Source organism: Pipistrellus kuhlii, unplaced genomic scaffold (genome assembly GCF_014108245.1).
Source record: "Pipistrellus kuhlii isolate mPipKuh1 unplaced genomic scaffold, mPipKuh1.p scaffold_m20_p_2, whole genome shotgun sequence".
In the NCBI taxonomy this organism is placed as follows: Eukaryota; Metazoa; Chordata; class Mammalia; order Chiroptera; family Vespertilionidae; genus Pipistrellus; species Pipistrellus kuhlii.
The window spans coordinates 110,426,306-110,443,530 of record NW_023425515.1 but is presented as its reverse complement, the minus strand read 5'-3'; the positions used below and the strand labels follow the sequence as shown (position 1 = coordinate 110,443,530).

Here is a 17,225-nt window from a genome sequence, read left to right as displayed (position 1 = left end):
GTACATGCCCTTGACCGGAATCGAACCTAGGACCTTTCAGTCCGCAGGCCAACGCTCTATCCACTGAGCCAAACCGGTTTCGGCAACCACAAGCTTTTTTTTTGCTTTTAAACAAATGTGAAGAGACACAGCTTGCTCATGGTGACACACTAGCCAACAGCAGATGATCACGATCCATTTCTCCTTCAAAATACCGTATTTTCCGGCGTATAAGACGACTTTTGAAACAAAAAAAAAGTGGGTATTCATCTGTTTGAGGCAAATGCTTTATAAAAGGGAATTGCAATAAACAGTAATGAGACTGTGCCAAAGAAGGGTTGTATAAAGCTAATCTAAGTGCCAGGAATCCTAAACCCCTACCTTAGATGCCGTGAAAGAAATGATCTGCCAAGTCCTATATCGATATATTATAATAAAAGGTTAAGATGCAAATCGACCCAATGGCAGAATGACCAGTCACTATGACACACACTGGCCACCAGGGGGCAGATGCTCAAGGCAGGAGCTGTCCCCTGGTGGTTAGTGCACTCCCACAGGGGGAGCACCACTCGGCCAGAAACCAGACTCATGGCTGGTGAGCACAGCAGATATTGCAGAAACCTCTCCCACTTCTGCCTCAGCGCTAAGGATGTCTTACTGCCATCTTAGGCCCCTGGTGAATGGGCCTAAGTCATTAGTCAGACATCCCCTGAGAGCTCCCAGACTGCGAGAGGGCACAAGCTGAGCTGAGGGATCACCCCCAAGTGCATGATTTTAGGGCACCAGGCCTCTAGTCTATCTAATAAAAGCCTAAGCAACCTTTATAGTGGAATGACCAGAACAACCTCTCACTATGACGTGAACTGACCACCAGAGGGTAGACACTCAATGGAGGAGCTGCTCCCTGATGGTTAGTGCACTCTCACAGGAGGGAGTGGCCACTCAGCCAGAAGCTGGGTTCATGGCTTGCGAGCACAGTGGTAGTGGCAAAAGCCTCTCCCACCTCCACAGCAGCACTAAGGAGCAGCAAGCTGAATGGTAAGGAGTGAGCAGGCAGGCCGTAAGGAGCAAGGGATCCCAGATTGCAAGAGGGATATCTGACTGCCGGCTTACATACCCCTCAGGGGTATCAGGCCTAAGACAGCAGTGGGACATCCCCTAAGGGGTTCCGGACTAAGAGAGGACACAGGCTGGGCTGGGGACTCCCCACAAGTGCATGAATTTAGTGCATCCGGCCTCTAGTATGGTATAACATCTAGGAGAAACAATTTAGAAATGTTAGAAATAACAGAAGGTTCCGCGAGCATAAAGGTTGTTTTATTTCTAATTCTAAACTGATAACTTCTCTTGTAACAGCCTTAGGATACTGATGCAATTGAAATGTTAACAGAAAATATTAAACTGCTTTGAGAGTAAAAACAAAAAAACAAACAAACCTGAAACAGCTATAATAACAAACTGCCACAAGGAAATAATATATTCCAATTTTTAATTTTGCTTTCCAAGAACAAAGAAATACGGCATTCATAATTTTTTAAAGTGAACAGCTGAGACAAACTTATAAAAGTAAATATAAAAAGACTTGCTGAATAAATTTGAAGCCTGCTGAGGCAATTCCCTTTCATTAACTAATTAAAGAAAGATTAGATTTGAGCTTTTAAATGATCTTTGGTACCCAAAATGTAACTGAATATGATGTAGCAAATAGGACTTTACCACAAACAAGTGATAGGGAGTCAGAGAAAGGGGAGAGTCAGAAAGCAATACCACCAAGGAAGAGGTCCAATTTCTTAACATCATAGCATTTATAGGCTTCACAGCCTCGGAAGTACTATTTAAATTATTTCTTTCAATCCTTTCAAAAGAGCTAACCTCTAACATGGGCTCGGAAGTCAGACCGCCCAGACTAAAACTGTCTGAAATTCTTCCAAGCTGTGTGATCTTTACTGGCACTGTGCTTCTCTGTGTCTAGTTTCCTTCATTTACAAAATGGAGATTAAACAATACCTACATCATAGGCACAGGTCAAAACAACAACAAAAATGCTTATAAGAGTGTTTAGCACAGTGTTTGGCGCTGTTAATTATTAGCCCTATTATTGTCATCATTATTATTATTCATCTAAATGGCATGGGCAATATATATGCCTAGACAATTCCACCAAGACATTTTTCAAAAACCATCACTCCCCCCCCACCAATATAAAACACTGAAATGACACACTGAAATGCCTTCTGTAAGAACAAGGTGCTTCTCTTCAGAGCACAGAAGACACAGCCCAAGCGTCTAGAGAGAGCTAATATTCAGTGTGAACAAACATTATGAGAGCACACAGCACATATTTTCTGTAATATATACCCATCACCCTTATCCTATATAATAAGTCTAATATGCTAAGTGTCAGTTCGTCCATTCAACCAATCAAAGTGTAATATGCTAATGATATGCTAAGGCCACTCAACCACTTGCTATGACGTACACTGACAACCAGGGGGCAGACATTAGACTGGTCAACCAGTTGCTATGTCGTGCACTGATACCCAGAAGGTAAATGCTCTGGCCAGTAGGTTAGCTTGCTGCTGGGGTCCAGCCAATCAGGACTGGTCGAGACTGGCCAGACACGCCCTCGAGCCCTGCACGGTCCCTCCCAAGCTGGCCAAATTCCTGCATCTCTCCTTAGCCCTGATAGTGCATCGGTGGGGTCCCTCAACCTGGCCTGTACTCTCTCGCAATCCGGGACCCCTCAGAAGATGTCAGAGAGCCAGTTTCGGCCCAATATCGCAGGCCAGGCTAAGGGACCCCACTGATGCATGAATTTGTGCACCAGGCCTCTGGTAGTTTATAAAATGAACCTCAGTTGCCTTCCCACCTTCTTAGTATCTGCTCTGAGAAGCATCTTAGCAGATGTTACAAACATGCATATACATGGGACAAGCTCACCCACCTTTGCCAACAACTGCTCCATCAGAAATATACTCAGCAAAGAATGCACTACTCCAGGGCTAGACAAAGATGTGCAGCTAATGCATCTTTAAGGATTTCCAGGGTGTTTGGCTACAGTGTGTATGGGGTTCAAAATGATCTCATCGCTAGAAAGAATAAATAAAAGGCTTTCTTAACAGGTAGACTTTAGTGCATATGAACAACATATCTCTATTCTCCAAACATGAGATTTTTTACTTTAATGCCATTCCACACAAAAAGGGAAATTTGAAGTTTATAAAATAGGAACTCTGATCTGTAATGAAATATAAAACCTAAAAGTCTAGTATTTAAAAAATAAAGCAAATTTATGAAGTAGGGACACCATAACTTCATTGCCATTTCAAGTTAAGATTGTTAATTCTTAACCGTGGGCATGAAAAATCATATACCATAAAAATAGTTTCTTATAAGGAAAACTGCTATCTGGAAACTGTCATCTCAATGCACAGTTTTGAAAGCTATTCAAATTCAAATATTAAAAATAGTAACACAGAAAAGTTCAGGACCATATTCAGAGAAACATATATCCTCCAAGCCCCTGGTAATGTTTTATAATCTTTACTGGGCCTAGCATATTATATACATATCTAATATAATTGCTGGTGCTCAGAGAGAATGTAAGGGCCACCCATCAATACCAACTGGACAGCTATGCCATAATCTGAAATAAAGCTACATTTCTTTATACAAAATTAAGAGAAATCAGCCATAAATACTGTCTTTGACTGTATTACTATTCTTTCATATGCTCGCTGCTTTGATTGCCTTGTCATAATTTTCTTTCCCTTCCTTTGTTTCATATTAATACATTTAATATTTTCTTTGTAAAAGGCATCTTAGAAAGTTAGAAAACTGAGGTCTAAATCACTAAATGACCTGTTAAAGATTTCAGAGTAAATGGATGAAGGAGAACTTTAATTTTTCTATTTCCACACTACTGTGTTTCAGTGGTCGTGAGATTTAGCTTTTAACCATTTTCTGGCCTTTCTCTGCTTCCTTTCCTCATTCCACCAGGATCTACAGCTTCAGGCTTGTTCTCAATGACTAGTGTCAGCTCTGGAGCACACTGGAGGAGGCCCCTCTGTTGTGTGCTCCTACAACACACTATTTCCCTGATACAGCATTTGAGGATCAGGACTCCTTGAAATTTATTCAATATTGTGATGCCTTCAACGTAGTGGCAATCCAGTGGTGATTCCTGCTCAGAAAAGTAAAAGCCCATCCCAAAAGAGAGCTCAGATGACCCCAAAAGGCATCTACTCCAGGACTCAGCATGAACTCCAGGAAAGGACCTCTGAGCTGTCACTAGAGGATAAGTCAGAATTGGCCAGGTGAAGGAGGTGATGGTGCTAAATGGAGTTGTGGTGGGAGGTGATGGCAGTGGGGGATGAGGAGGAGTGAGGCTGTGAAAAATAACAAAGAAATAAAGAAACCAAAATACTAGTTATTAGTGAAGCAAGCTACCTGTCTATCTAACTATGAGGTAGTTTCTAAGCCTTACAAACAGCAAATCATTTATGACAGAAATGTGCATAGCAAGACATAAATAAGGAGAGCTCTAACAAATCTCTCCATAAATTGACAATGAAAACATTTAAATAAGCCTGAATCTCTCCATAAAGCTACAAGATATTAAATTAAACACTCTCTCCCCTAAAATATAGAAATACTTTCTATCAAAACCTGCTTCAAAAATGACCTGAACAATACAAGTATAATCTATCTCCCTGCACTCCAATGTTAACTAGATGATACTACTACTAAAAATATAATTCTTTCCTTTTATCATGAAAGTAAAGAGAAACTGGCTATAATAAAATTTTCACATCAGTAATATCTATCTGAAATCTATTTCACCATTACATTATAACATTTGAATATGAAACATTTCAAATAGAAAACTGCAAATATCCATGCACCCACTATTCAGTTTCATCAATCATAACATTTTTCATATTTAATTTACCTTTTTTTATTTTAATAAAATTCTATGAACACACTTGAAGCCTGGTTTGTACTTCTTTCCTAATACCATTCCTCCATCTCCTAGAAAAAAACACCCACTAGCATGCAGCTGATATACTTTTTAAAAATGTGTATATATTAAAAACACACAGGGTTAGTTAGTGATTTCTTAAATATTACATGAACTATGCATTTGAGAATATAAACATCTAGATATTCTAACAAGTCTTGCTAAAAACTTAGCAAGGGCACCAGAACTTAGTAAATTATAATTAGAATTCTTTTAAATACACATTTGAGTTCACAGGTAAGTAGGGGAACCTGAAGGTGTGAAAAAACAGAGGTGAATCAAGAGTGAGTACCTGAGTTCCAGCTGCGGTTGGTAGCTGAGACACAGGACCAGGACTTTGTACTACATCAGTTTTTCTATATCTTTGTCAATATTTACAAATGTTAGATTTTAAAAAATATTTCTATATATGAAAAATGGCAAAGGATAGCTAATAGTAGATTTCATTTGCATTCCCCTGATTACTAATAAGGGTGAGCATCTTTTTAGATATTCATTAGTCCTTTAACTACATTATTTGTCACATTCATGTTCACTCATGTCTCTCTTAAGTTGACTTTCACTTGTTTATTTGGAGTTGTTTAAATATGCTGAATACTTACTTGACATATCACTATACTCCCACTAAAATTGTTAAATTTAAAATGACTGTGTCAAGTGTTGTTAAAGAAGTAAAGCAATTGAAACCTTCATACATAAGTAGAAGAAATGTAAAATTGCACAACCACTTCAGAAAACAATTAAGTGGCATCACAGAAAATTAAAATACACCTACCCTATGATCTATCAATTCAACTGCTAGATATTTACTGAAGAGAAATGAAAATGTAAGTCCATACAAAGAAGATTTACTTGTAATAGCAAAATACTCAAGGTAACATAAATGTTTATCAATGGGTGGATGAATAAACAAACTATAGAATGGAATGCTTAGCAATAAAAAGGAATGAGCCACTGACATACGCTGCAATATGGATGGTCTCCAAATAATTATGCTAAAATAAACCATCCTCTCCCCCCCCGAAAAGTGTATACATTACAGAATTCTATTTATTTATATATATATATATATATATATGATACAAAATAATCAATAGTGACAGAAAATAGTTCTCTAGCTGTCTGGGTGAGGAGATGAAGGGAAGGGCATGGGGTAAGAAGAAACTTTTGGGGGTGATGAAATGTTTATTATTTTAATTCTATTGGTGGTTTCACAAGTGCATGCCTATGTCAAAACTAATGAAATTGTGTTAATACATTCAATTTAATGTATATCACATTTAGCAGACTGTAAACTTTAAATATGTTTAGTTTATTTTTCTCATTTATACCTCATAAGCTGTTCTTATAAAAATCTCACAAGAATAAGAGCTTGCTTAGCTTCTGTCTTCTAAACATTTTTAAATTATAAGTCACAATTAAGAAAAATCTCATAACTTACTCTTTATAGCTTTCTAAAAACAAGCAAAATATTATTTCAAGGGAGCCAGAAATAATTGGAGGGGGGTACATTACAAACAAATATTTTCTTAGAGCCTGGCCAGTATGACTCAGTGGTTGAGCATCACCCTATAAACAGGAGGTCACAGTTCGATTCCAGGTCAGGGGACATGCCCGGGTTATGGGCTCAATCCCCAGTAGTAAACATGTAGGAGGCAGCCAGTCAATTATTCTCTCTCATCATTGGTGTCCCCCCATCCCCCCTCTCTTCCTCTCTCTCCCTTCCTCCCTCCCTACCTTCTCTGAAATTAAGAAAAAATATATTTTAAAAAACATTCTTAGAGGAAATAATCAACAGCAAGTAATTAAATAAAACTAAGTCCAGCTCTTAAAAATACTAATTTTCTGCTATGAAATTCACTCCTCATATTTTTGCTATTACAGTAGTGATCAACAAATAAATATGTAAAAATTTCCACTAGTTAAGAACAGTGGCTAAGAATGGTTAGGAATCTGGGTTGAGAATCTTTCCTCACATGGATGGATCTAGAAGGTATTGCGCTAAGTGAAATATGTCAATCAAAAAACACAAATACTTTAGAGGATCCAAGATGGCTGCTCGGGTAGACACCTAACCGCAGCAGCTCACAACAATTTCAATGGAATACAACTAAAATGTAGAGTGGACATTACCCAGACCTACAGGGAGTCGACTAACTGAAAACTCTACAATAGGAAGGTGGGAGAAAACCAGAAGGAAAATCAGAGGAGCTGAAAAAAAAGCCTAAGGTACGGAGACATGCTGCGCGCTCGCACGTAAGCGCACACCGAGAGGTCGCAGCCAGAGAGGAGGAGAGGGCTGGATGCTGCCTGGCATTCCCTAGCAGGAAGGAAATAAAACCCCCAGCCTGGGCTGAACCCCTGGCAGCGCTGAGCCCCATTATGGGCCAGATTCTGGGGACCCAGGCTCCGGCAGGGGGAGACGGGGCTGGGAGGCTGAATCCCAGGGGAAAAACGAAAGGCGGGGGGGGGGGGGGGGGGGGGGGGGGGGGTGTCCCGTAGTCGCACGCGCACTTTGAGTGCAGAGGACTGAATGTAGACTCTGATGCTGGATTACCCTAGCCGGAAGAAACAAAGCCTCCGGCGGCGTTGAGCCTCAGAACGGAGCGCCCCGAACTCCCAGTCTGGGCCAGTCCCTGGGGACCCAGGCCCGGGCACGGGGAGACGGGGCTGTGAGGCGAAATCCCGGGGACGGCGCGAAAGGCGGGGGCCCTCGGAGTCGCGCGCTTTGTGCGCAGAGGACTGAATGTTGACTCTGATGCTGGATTACCCTAGCCAGAAGAAACAAAGCCTTCGGCAGCGCTGAGCCTCAGACCGGACCACCCCGAACTCCCGGTCTGGGCCAGTCCCTGGGGACCCAGGCTGGGCAGGGGGAGACGGGGCTGTGAGGTGGAGTCCTGGGAGCACGGCGAAAGGCCGAGCCCCCGGAATCGCGCACACTGCACGCAGAGGACAGTCTATTGACTCTGATCCTGGACTCCCCTAGCGGGAGAGAGAAAGAAAGCTCCAGACTGGAGGATCGAGACGAGGAGCAGGAGCCCCCGCTGGACACCGGCCAGCCGGGCACCAGCAAGGAGCCGGGCAACGGGGCCCCCAGGCGGGGGGGGGGGAGGGGGGTGCCCCTGAGCCGTCGACCGCTGAGCGCAGGCAACTGAGCCAAGGACCGGGGATGCTTCCTGGGCGGCGCCAACCCCGGCGACAGGCTGAAGCAGCGCAGGAGCCCCCGGAGAACAAAGGGGTGCCACAGGCCAACCTGCTGAGATTCCAGGACCGGGAGGAAGAAACCATAGAAGTTCTCAATGTGAAGAAATCAAGTGAGAGCAAATGATAGTAAAATTACTTAAGAAAGAATATCTTGAAAAATCAAAGACTAAGTCAGAACTCAACTCACCAGCCAACATTGCAACATAAATGCGTTTTTTAAAAAGAAAGAAAGAAAGAAAGAAAGAAAGAAAGAAAGAAAGAAAGAAAGAAAGAAAGAAAGAAAGAAAGAAAGAAAAGAAAAGAAAAGAAAAGAAAGAAAAAGGGACAGAATGTTGGAACAGCGGCAACCAGGCCTAGAGTGGCCAGGCACAAGGCAGTGGCAGCCGGGCCCGGAGCAGCAGTGGCCAGGCCTCAGAGCAGCAGCAGCCAGAACCAGAGCATCAACGACCAGCACTGGAGCAGCCAGACCTGGGGCAGTGGCAGCCAGGCCTGAGGCAGAGGTGGCCAAGCCCAGGGTGGCCAGTCCAGGAACACCCAGACCTGGAGTGGCCGGGCCCGGAGAAGCCGGGCCCAGAGCAGCCGGGTTGGGAGCAGCCAGGCCCAGAACAGCAGAAGCCAAGCCCAAAGCATCGAGCCCGGGTGCAGCCAGGCTCAGAGCAGCCGGGCCCGGGGCAACCGGGCCCAGAGCAGCCGGGTCTGGTGCAGCCAGGCCCGGAGCAGCAACTGCCAGGCTGGGAGCGGCCAGGCCTGGAGCAGCCGAGTCTTATGCGGCCAGGCCCGGAGCAGTGGCTGCCAGGCTGGGAGCAGCCAGGCTAGGAGCAGCGGCTGCCAGGCTGGGAGCGGCCAGGCCCGGAGCAGCCGGGTCTGGTGCGGCCAGGCCTGGAGCAGCAGCTGACAGGCTGGGAGCAGCCAGGCCCGGAGCGGCCGGGCCCGGAGCAACCGGGCCCAGAGCAGCCGGGTCGGGTGTGGCCAGGCCTGTAGCAGCAACAGTCAAGTCCAGAGCAACTAGGTCGGGAGCGGCAGTGACCAGACCCGGAGCAGCGGCTGACAGGCTGGGAGCAGCCAGGCCCGGAACAGCCGGGCCCGGAGCAACCGGGCCCAGAGCAGCCGGGTCGGGTGTGGCCAGGCCTGTAGCAGCAACAGCCAAGTCCAGAGCAACTAGGTCGGGAGCGGCAGTGACCAGACCTGCAGCAGCGACTGCCAGGCTGGGAGCGGCCAGGCCCGGAGCAGCCGGGTCTGGTGCGGCCAGGCCCGGAGCAGTGGCTGCCAGGCTGGGAGTGGCCAGGCTCGGAGCAGCAGCTGACAGGCTGGGAGCAGCCAGGCCCGGAGCGGCCGGGCCCGGATCAACCGGGCCCAGAGCAGCTGGGTCGGGTGTGGCCAGGCCTGTAGCAACAACAGTCAAGTCCAGAGCAACTAGGTCGGGAGCGGCAGTGACCAGACCCGGAGCAGCGGCTGACAGGCTGGGAGCAGCCAGGCCCGGAACAGCCGGGCCCGGAGCAACCGGGCCCAGAGCAGCCGGGTCGGGTGTGGCCAGGCCTGTAGCAGTAACAGCCAAGTCCAGAGCAACTAGGTCAGGAGCGGCAGTGACCAGACCTGCAGCAGCGACTGCCAGGATGGGAGCGGCCAGGCCCGGAGCAGCCGGGTCTGGTGTGGCCAGGCCCGGAGCAGTGGCTGCCAGGCTGGGAGTGGCCAGGCTCGGAGCAGCGGCTGCCAGGCTGGGAGTGGCCAGGCCCGGAGCAGCCGGGTCTGGTGCGGCCAGGCCCGGAGCAGCGGCTGACAGGCTGGGAGCAGCCAGGCCCGGAGCGGCCGGGCCCGGAGCAACCGGGCCCAGAGCAGCTGGGTCGGGTGTGGCCAGGCCTGTAGCAACAACAGTCAAGTCCAGAGCAACTAGGTCGGGAGCGGCAGTGACCAGACCCGGAGCAGCGACTGCCAGGCTGGGATCGGCCAGGCACGAAACAGCCGGGTCTGGTGTGGCCAGGCCCAGAGCAAAGGCTGCCAGGCTGGGAGCGGCCAGGCTCGGAGCAGCCGGGTCTGGTGCGGCCAGGCAAGGAGCAGCGGCTGACAGGCTGGGAGCAGCCAGGCCCGGAGCGGCCGGGCCCAGAGCAACCGGGCCCAGAGCAGCCGGGTCGGGTGTGGCCAGGCCTGTAGCAGCAACAGCCAAGTCCAGAGCAACTAGGTCGGGAGTGGCAGTGACCAGACCCGGAGCAGCAACTGCCAGGCTGGGAGCGGCCAGGCTTGGAGCAGCGGCTGCCAGGCTGGGAGCGGCCAGGCCCGGAGCAGCCGGGTCCTGTACGGCCAGGCCCGGAGCAGCGGCTGCCAGGCTGGGTGCGGCCAGGCCCGAAGCAGCGGCTGCCAGGCTGGGAGCGGCCAGGCCCGGAGCAGCCGGGTCTGGTGCGGCCAGGCCCGGAGCAGCGGCTGTCAGGCTGGGAGCAGCCAGGCCTGGAGCGGCCGGGCCCGGAGCAATTGGGCCCAGAGCAGCCGAGTCGGGTGTGGCCAGGCCTGTAGCAGCAACAGCCAAGTCCAGAGCAACTGGGTCGGGAGCGGCAGTGACCAGACATGGAGCAGCTGGTTGTGGAATGAACCAGAGCAACAGAGGCCAGGCCCGGAGTAGCCTGGCCCAAAACAGCTCGCTCCTCACCTGCCCCTGCCCCACGGCTGCCTCTCAGACATGGCTGGAAACTTTTGCGGGAACTTGAGGGTCTGCTGAATCAAGTGATGAAGGCTTATATCTGGATGTGTTGAGTTAGTATAGTGCTGGGGTGTTGATCTGTGAGTGCCTTGGGTGGGGCCTGGATGAGGCTGGTTGTCCTATTTGGAAATGTCTTTTGTGTGAAGTGTATCATTGGGCATGTGGAGGTATTATTGATATGAGAAAATGCTAAGTAACAGATTTGCTATCTGAAAAGGGATTTATTATCAGGGAAAGGGAGGGAGGAAGAGACTGAACATAAACTGTGCACCAATGGATGAGGATGAGAGGGCAGAGGGTGGGGTGGGAACCTGGTGGAGGGGGGAAGAAACGAGGAACCTGTGTAATAATATGAACAATAAAGATTGATTTAAAAAAATAAATAAATAAAAAACAAAGAAGGTTTAAAAAAAAATAACACAAATACTATATGATGTTAGTTATAAGTGAAATCTAAAGAACAGAATAAACAAAAAAAATGAAACATTTTTATTTCAATTTTATTTAAACAACTTTACTTCAATACTGATGGTAGCCTGAGGAGAGGAGGTTTGGGGGACTGGGAGAAAAAAGGTGAAGGAATTAAAGAAGTACAAATCATAGTCATGGAAATGTAGGGTACAGCATAGGAAATGTAGTCAATAATCCTACCTTATAAAAGAGTAATATGCAAACTAACCATCACTTCACTCAAGCCATGTCCACAAGCCAAACAGAACGAGTATGTAAATTAATCCCAGCCAAGATGGCTGCAGCCACAGAGAGCAGTTGAGAGAGGCTTGAGTTTTCCCCAGCAACAGAAGCCAAGCTTTCCACACACCCTCGCTGACCTAGGCCTCCACTCAAGGCTACAAACTTTCAATTATAGAAGATACATGAACACCAACAGAAATGGCTAATGGCCACAGAGCGAGCAGGGGCCTTGCCTCCACTCCAGGCTACAAAGTTTCAACTGTAGAAGGTAAATAAATTCCAGACACCAGGGCCTCCACTTCGGTAGCCAGGGGGCATGGCTGGTCTGCAAACCACCACAGGCCCCTCGCCGAAGCCACCCCACAACCCAAGGGAACCCCACCCTGATCTGGGACACCCTTCAGGGCAAACCAGCTGGCCCCCACCCATGTACCAGGCCTCTATCCTATCTAGTAGAAGAGTAATATGCAGAATGACCATCACTCTAACACACAATAGCTGTTCCCATGTGGTCAAAGATCCGGCCCCCATGTGGACACAAGATGGCTATCACAAGATGGCCAGCAGGGAAGGGCAGTTGGGAGGCACCAGGCCTGCAAAGGTGGGCAGTTGCGAGGGACCAGGTCTACAAGGGAGGGCAGTTGGAGGCGATCAACGCTGCAGGAGAGGGTAGTTAAGGGTGGCCAGGCCGGCAGAGGAGGGAAGTTGGGGGCAAAAGGCTGGCAGGGGAGAAGTTAGACATCAATCAGGCTGGCCTGGGAGTGGTTAGGGGGTGATCAGGCTGGCAGGCAGAAGTGGTTAGGGGCAATCAGGAAGGCAGGCAGGCGAGCAGTTGGTAGCCAGCAGTCCTGGATTGTGAGAGGGATGTCTGACTGCCCATTTAGACCCGATCCTGTGGGATCGGATCTAAACGGGCAGTTTAACATCCCTTGAGGTGTCCCAGATTGGGAAAGGTGCAGCTTGGGCTGAGGGACACTCCCCTACCCCATGCACAAATTTCGTGCACCAGGCCTCTGGTCTTAATATATAAAAACACTGGGTCTGTCATGACCCGAGGCTTGACCAACTGGAAGTCAGTCTTGCAGTCAGTGCTGGGTTGCTGTGGCAACCAACCACTGACTGCTGTGGCTGCAGGCGTGGTGACCCAGCACTCACTGCTGAGGGTGCTTTGAATCAGATCTGGATAGAGACCTGAAGAGAGAAGCAGGGTCTGATCCATTTTCTCTGTGGCAGCTTCTGATCAGCACTTGGCTCTCTCTTTCTCTCCTAGTCTGGCCAGCAGCCGCACCTCCATTTCTCTCCAGGCCTCCAGCAGGGCTACTGATCAGCATCACCTTTCTGGTCAGGCCTCATTGATAGGCCCAGAGACGCTGACTGACATAGAAACCAACCAACCAAAATCTAATCTGGTGAAGTGTGAGAAACCAATGGCTGCTTAGGAGGTGGAGTTTTTGACAATGACTGGCATAGAAACTGACCAATTAGAACCAAATGTGGTCAACTGTGAGGAGCCAAAGGCTGCCTAGAAGGTGGAGCTTTTGCTGCTGACTGGCATAGAAACTGACCAATCAGAACTAATCTGGGTGAAATGTGAGGAGCCAATGGCTGCCTAGGAGGCGGAGCTTCTGACACTGACTGGTATAGAAACTGACCAATCAGAATCAAATTGATTCACAGAGTAGGGCAGTTGGGGGTGAGATCAGGCCTGCAGGAGAGGGCAGTTAGGGGTGATCAGGCAGGCAGAGGCAGTTAGGGGCGATCGGGCTAGCAGAGAAGGGTAGTTGGGGGCGAAATCAAGCCAGCTGGGGAGGGCAGTTGGGAGCAATCAGGCCAGCAGTGGAGAGCAGTTGGGGGCAAGATCAGGCCGGCAGAGGAGGGTCACTGGGGGCAAGATCAGGCTAGCAGGGGAGAGCAGTTAGGGGTAAGATCAGGCTGGCAGGGGAGGGCAGTTAGGACAATGAGGCAGGCAGGCAGAGATAGTTAGGAGCAATCAGGCAGGCAGGCAGGCAGAGAGGTTAAGGGCAATCAGGCAGTTAGGCAGAGGGGTTAGGGGCAATCAGGCAAGCAGGCAGAGAGGTTAAGAGCGATCAGGCAGGTAGGCAGAAGGGTTAGGGGCAATGAGGCAGGCAAGCAGAGGCAGTTAGGGGCAATCAGGTGAGTGGTTGGAAGCCAGTGGTCCTGGATTGCAAGAGGGATATCCAATTGGAGGGGGTGCAGCAGGGTGAGTGGACCCCCCCAACCCCCATGCACAAATTTTATGCACTGGGTCACTAGTATCTAATAATTATGTATAGTGGGTACTAAGACTTATCAAGGTGATTACTTTCTAGGTTATATAGAAGTATAATCACTCTCCTGCATACCTAAAATAAATATAATTCTGAATGTTAACTGTAACTAAAGAATGTTTAATAAATAAATGAGAAAAAATATAATATTGCCCCATCATCAAAGTCTGACCTAATGACAATATAGTTATACAAGAATATTAGTCTATACACTTTCTCACTATTGATGAATGACCTGATTTTAATCCATTCTCATTCTTATCACAGCATATCATCATTTTTTTCTTTCTCTAGTTAATTCCATTTTCATATACTCCTGCTTCTCAAAGGAATGAACCAGGAAATCCATAAGTTCTACCTCACTATGGGCCTGAACAATTAAGCCACAATTTAGACCAAAAAAATCTAGACACAGCTATATTAATAACTTAAGAATGATAGTAATTACTGAATATGTAAGCCCCAAAGTCAAAGGCATTTGAATACTTACCATCTCCAAAAAGATGTGTCACAAGCCTCGTAAGTGTTTGCTTAAGGTCAAACTCCACAAGCTTCAAGGCCTCCATGGTATGTGTCTCTTGTTTATGGGCAGAACGAGAACTTTGTTCAAAGAGCTGCAGGCTTTCTCCATCCTTTATACCAGCAAATAACTATAAACATAAGGAATAATATAAATAAATAAAAATAGTATCCTGGTCAATCTGTATAAAAAAACATAATGTGGGAATAAAATCCATTGTCTTATAGCCAATGAACATAAATTTAACAGTCATTTAGTACTGACTTTGAATAAAAACACTGCTATAGTGTTTAATAAATTAAAAAATACTGTTCTGATCTTTGCTGATCTCTCATTTTACTTTTGTGTTAACTTATAATCATTTCCTTACAGGAGACATTATCCTCAATGTTAGTGAAAATGCCAGTGAATTGGGCTTTCAGACTCTAAAATTATAAAAATTATGAACAACAAATAAATATCTATCAACAAGTGAATCTAAAAACCAAAAGAATAAAAAATCTGATGAACAGTATTAACTGGTGAATATAATAGTATCAAGAACATAGAAAGAGAGTTGACTGACAATTCTCAGGGCATAAGGGGTGAGGGGTGCGGGAAGAGACTGGACAAAAAGCGTACACCTATGGATGAAGACAGTGGGGGGAGGTAAGGGCAGAGGGGGGGGGGGTAAGAACCTGGTGGAGGAGAGCTATGGGGGGAAAAAGAGGAACAATTGTAATAATCTGAAGAATAAAAATTTATTAAATAAAAAAAACAAAAATATAAGGTCACATCAACATCATTTGAAATTTTAACTAGTTCATAAGCCAATTAGCCATACTATATCACCAATTCAGTTAATTTTAGGTTCATAAGTCAATCTTTGCCTGAGGTAATAGAGCAGAAGTCTAAATATTATGGGGTAGCCCTTAACAGCATACTTGCTCTGAACAATATGCAATGCAAATACAAGAAACATGAGTACTAAAGAGGCAATCAAAGATAATGTTAATTGAAAAATACTGCTGGGTGATACAGCCAAACAAAATAGTTTAAATCGACAGGATGAGTACAGGAAAGAAATGAGTTCATAACTATGATTCAGATAGTGAACACCAGCATTTTAATAAAGAACAAGGGGGGTGGGAGTGAAAGGAGTAGTAGGAGCAGGGGGAAAGAAAGAGGAGTAAAAGGAAGAGAAAAAGAGGAGGTAGTGCAGAGGAGAAGGGAGGGGAGAGAATGAGGAAGAAAAGGATGAGTTTTAAAACCTCAATAACAGTACTTAAATAACATTTTGAGATTAATATGCTTTGTCTTAGAATGAAGCTATACTTAACAATCTTAAAACATTTCTGCAAAATTATATTTTTAAATGTTTAATTTAGCTGTATAACTCTATTAGAAAGAATCTGACTCACGAGATTACCGGTTTAATTAGATGGTTTTTAAACATTAGTCTCTGAGTAAAAAGTAAAAATAATTCCTTGGCAGTTGGGGTGTGTCACAAAAATAGAGCTGAGAAGTGAAAAGCTAAAGGTGCCCATAGAATATAAGTTGTTAAAGAGTTTCTTTTTGAAGGATTTTGAAATATCCTGGGGCTGAAAAGTGCATACCAGATTTAAAAAAGAAAAAGAAAAAAAGGGACTTGGAGAGAAGAGATAGGCTCATTTAAAATTTTCAGAATGATTTCACTGCAGATTACATGATATTGATGCTCTCTCCATTCTTACTTGCAAAATTATCAGCAAATTCTATATCTCTCATAATGACTTTGTTATGAATGGTCTCTTACAGCAAATAAAAGAGGTTCCTCGTTCTGTGTTCTGCTGGGTGGGAAGTAAAAACAGAGTGTGCTAGTGAACACTAACGTGATGTTCAGCAGTAGAGAACTTTTATAGCTCAAAACTGAAGGGCCAGTATAAAACCAGTGCCATCTAGAGAGGCTGTATGATCTTAGCACCCAAATACTGCTCTTTTCATTATTTATTACTCATGAATCCGTTTTTAAAAGATTTTTTTTCTAACAAACTGTATTTACTAGATAACTCCTTTTTTTAAAGACACATATAACTGACACCAGGGTTATACTCACATGATAAAATTCAAGTCTGGTACTTATTTTTCTTTGCATCTTATTTTCCTCTCAGATTTCTCAGAGACAAGACAATCACAAAGACAGTAAGAGAGATTATTTAAATTATTGATTCAACTCATGTTTCTGAATTATCAATAGGCAAGTTCTCTTCTCACTGCCAAAGATAACTGAAAAGGCCACAGCAAGAAGGTTTGGAAATACCAACAAAAATAAATATACAAAAAAATTTGTTGACTAATTAATATACATACTAGTTTAGGGGAAACTAAGTGTAGGATACACAAATACTCTTTGTACTGTCTTTGTACTAATTTTTCTGCAATCTGAGAGCTAGTCTAAAATAAAAATATTATTATAAAATTGAATATAGGGACCATATACTCCTCTGATTGAGATCAGCATGCTAAAGAGAGATAAATACCCAAACAGCAACATTTCAAAATCTTACTGTGAAAAAAGACGGGTTTTTCTAAACCAACTTAGGAGTAATAGGAAAGGGTTCTGTATAACAGGTGTGACCTCAAGAGTAAGGAACATCATCACAGTGCCTTGAACACAGCAGATGCTTTGCTCATTTCTTTTTAATTACTTAATTAATTTAGAACTGCCTCTTTAAGCATGTGCTGAGTTAAGAACTAAATCTCAGAGAAGGAAGTGTTAGTTTTTCTCTACAATTAACTTCAGAGACTACTCTCATCGTTTATCTCATTCCTAAAAATGACTGTCACACCTACTTTCACCAGGGAGGACATAAA

The 17,225-nt window shown here is 45.5% G+C and overlaps 1 protein-coding gene across 5 annotated transcripts in view; it reads right to left on the bottom strand.

Annotated features, from left to right (window-relative positions):
- The window catches only part of FARS2 (phenylalanyl-tRNA synthetase 2, mitochondrial), a 477,859-nt gene that overhangs the window by 350,447 nt on the left and 110,187 nt on the right, over window positions 1-17,225 (bottom strand). For all 5 annotated transcript variants that reach the window (XM_045584236.1, XM_045584234.1, XM_036446280.2 and 2 more), the window contains exon 3: window positions 14,364-14,523. In XM_045584236.1, the coding sequence (XP_045440192.1) occupies window positions 14,364-14,523 (160 nt within the window). The remainder of the gene's footprint in view (window positions 1-14,363; window positions 14,524-17,225) is intronic.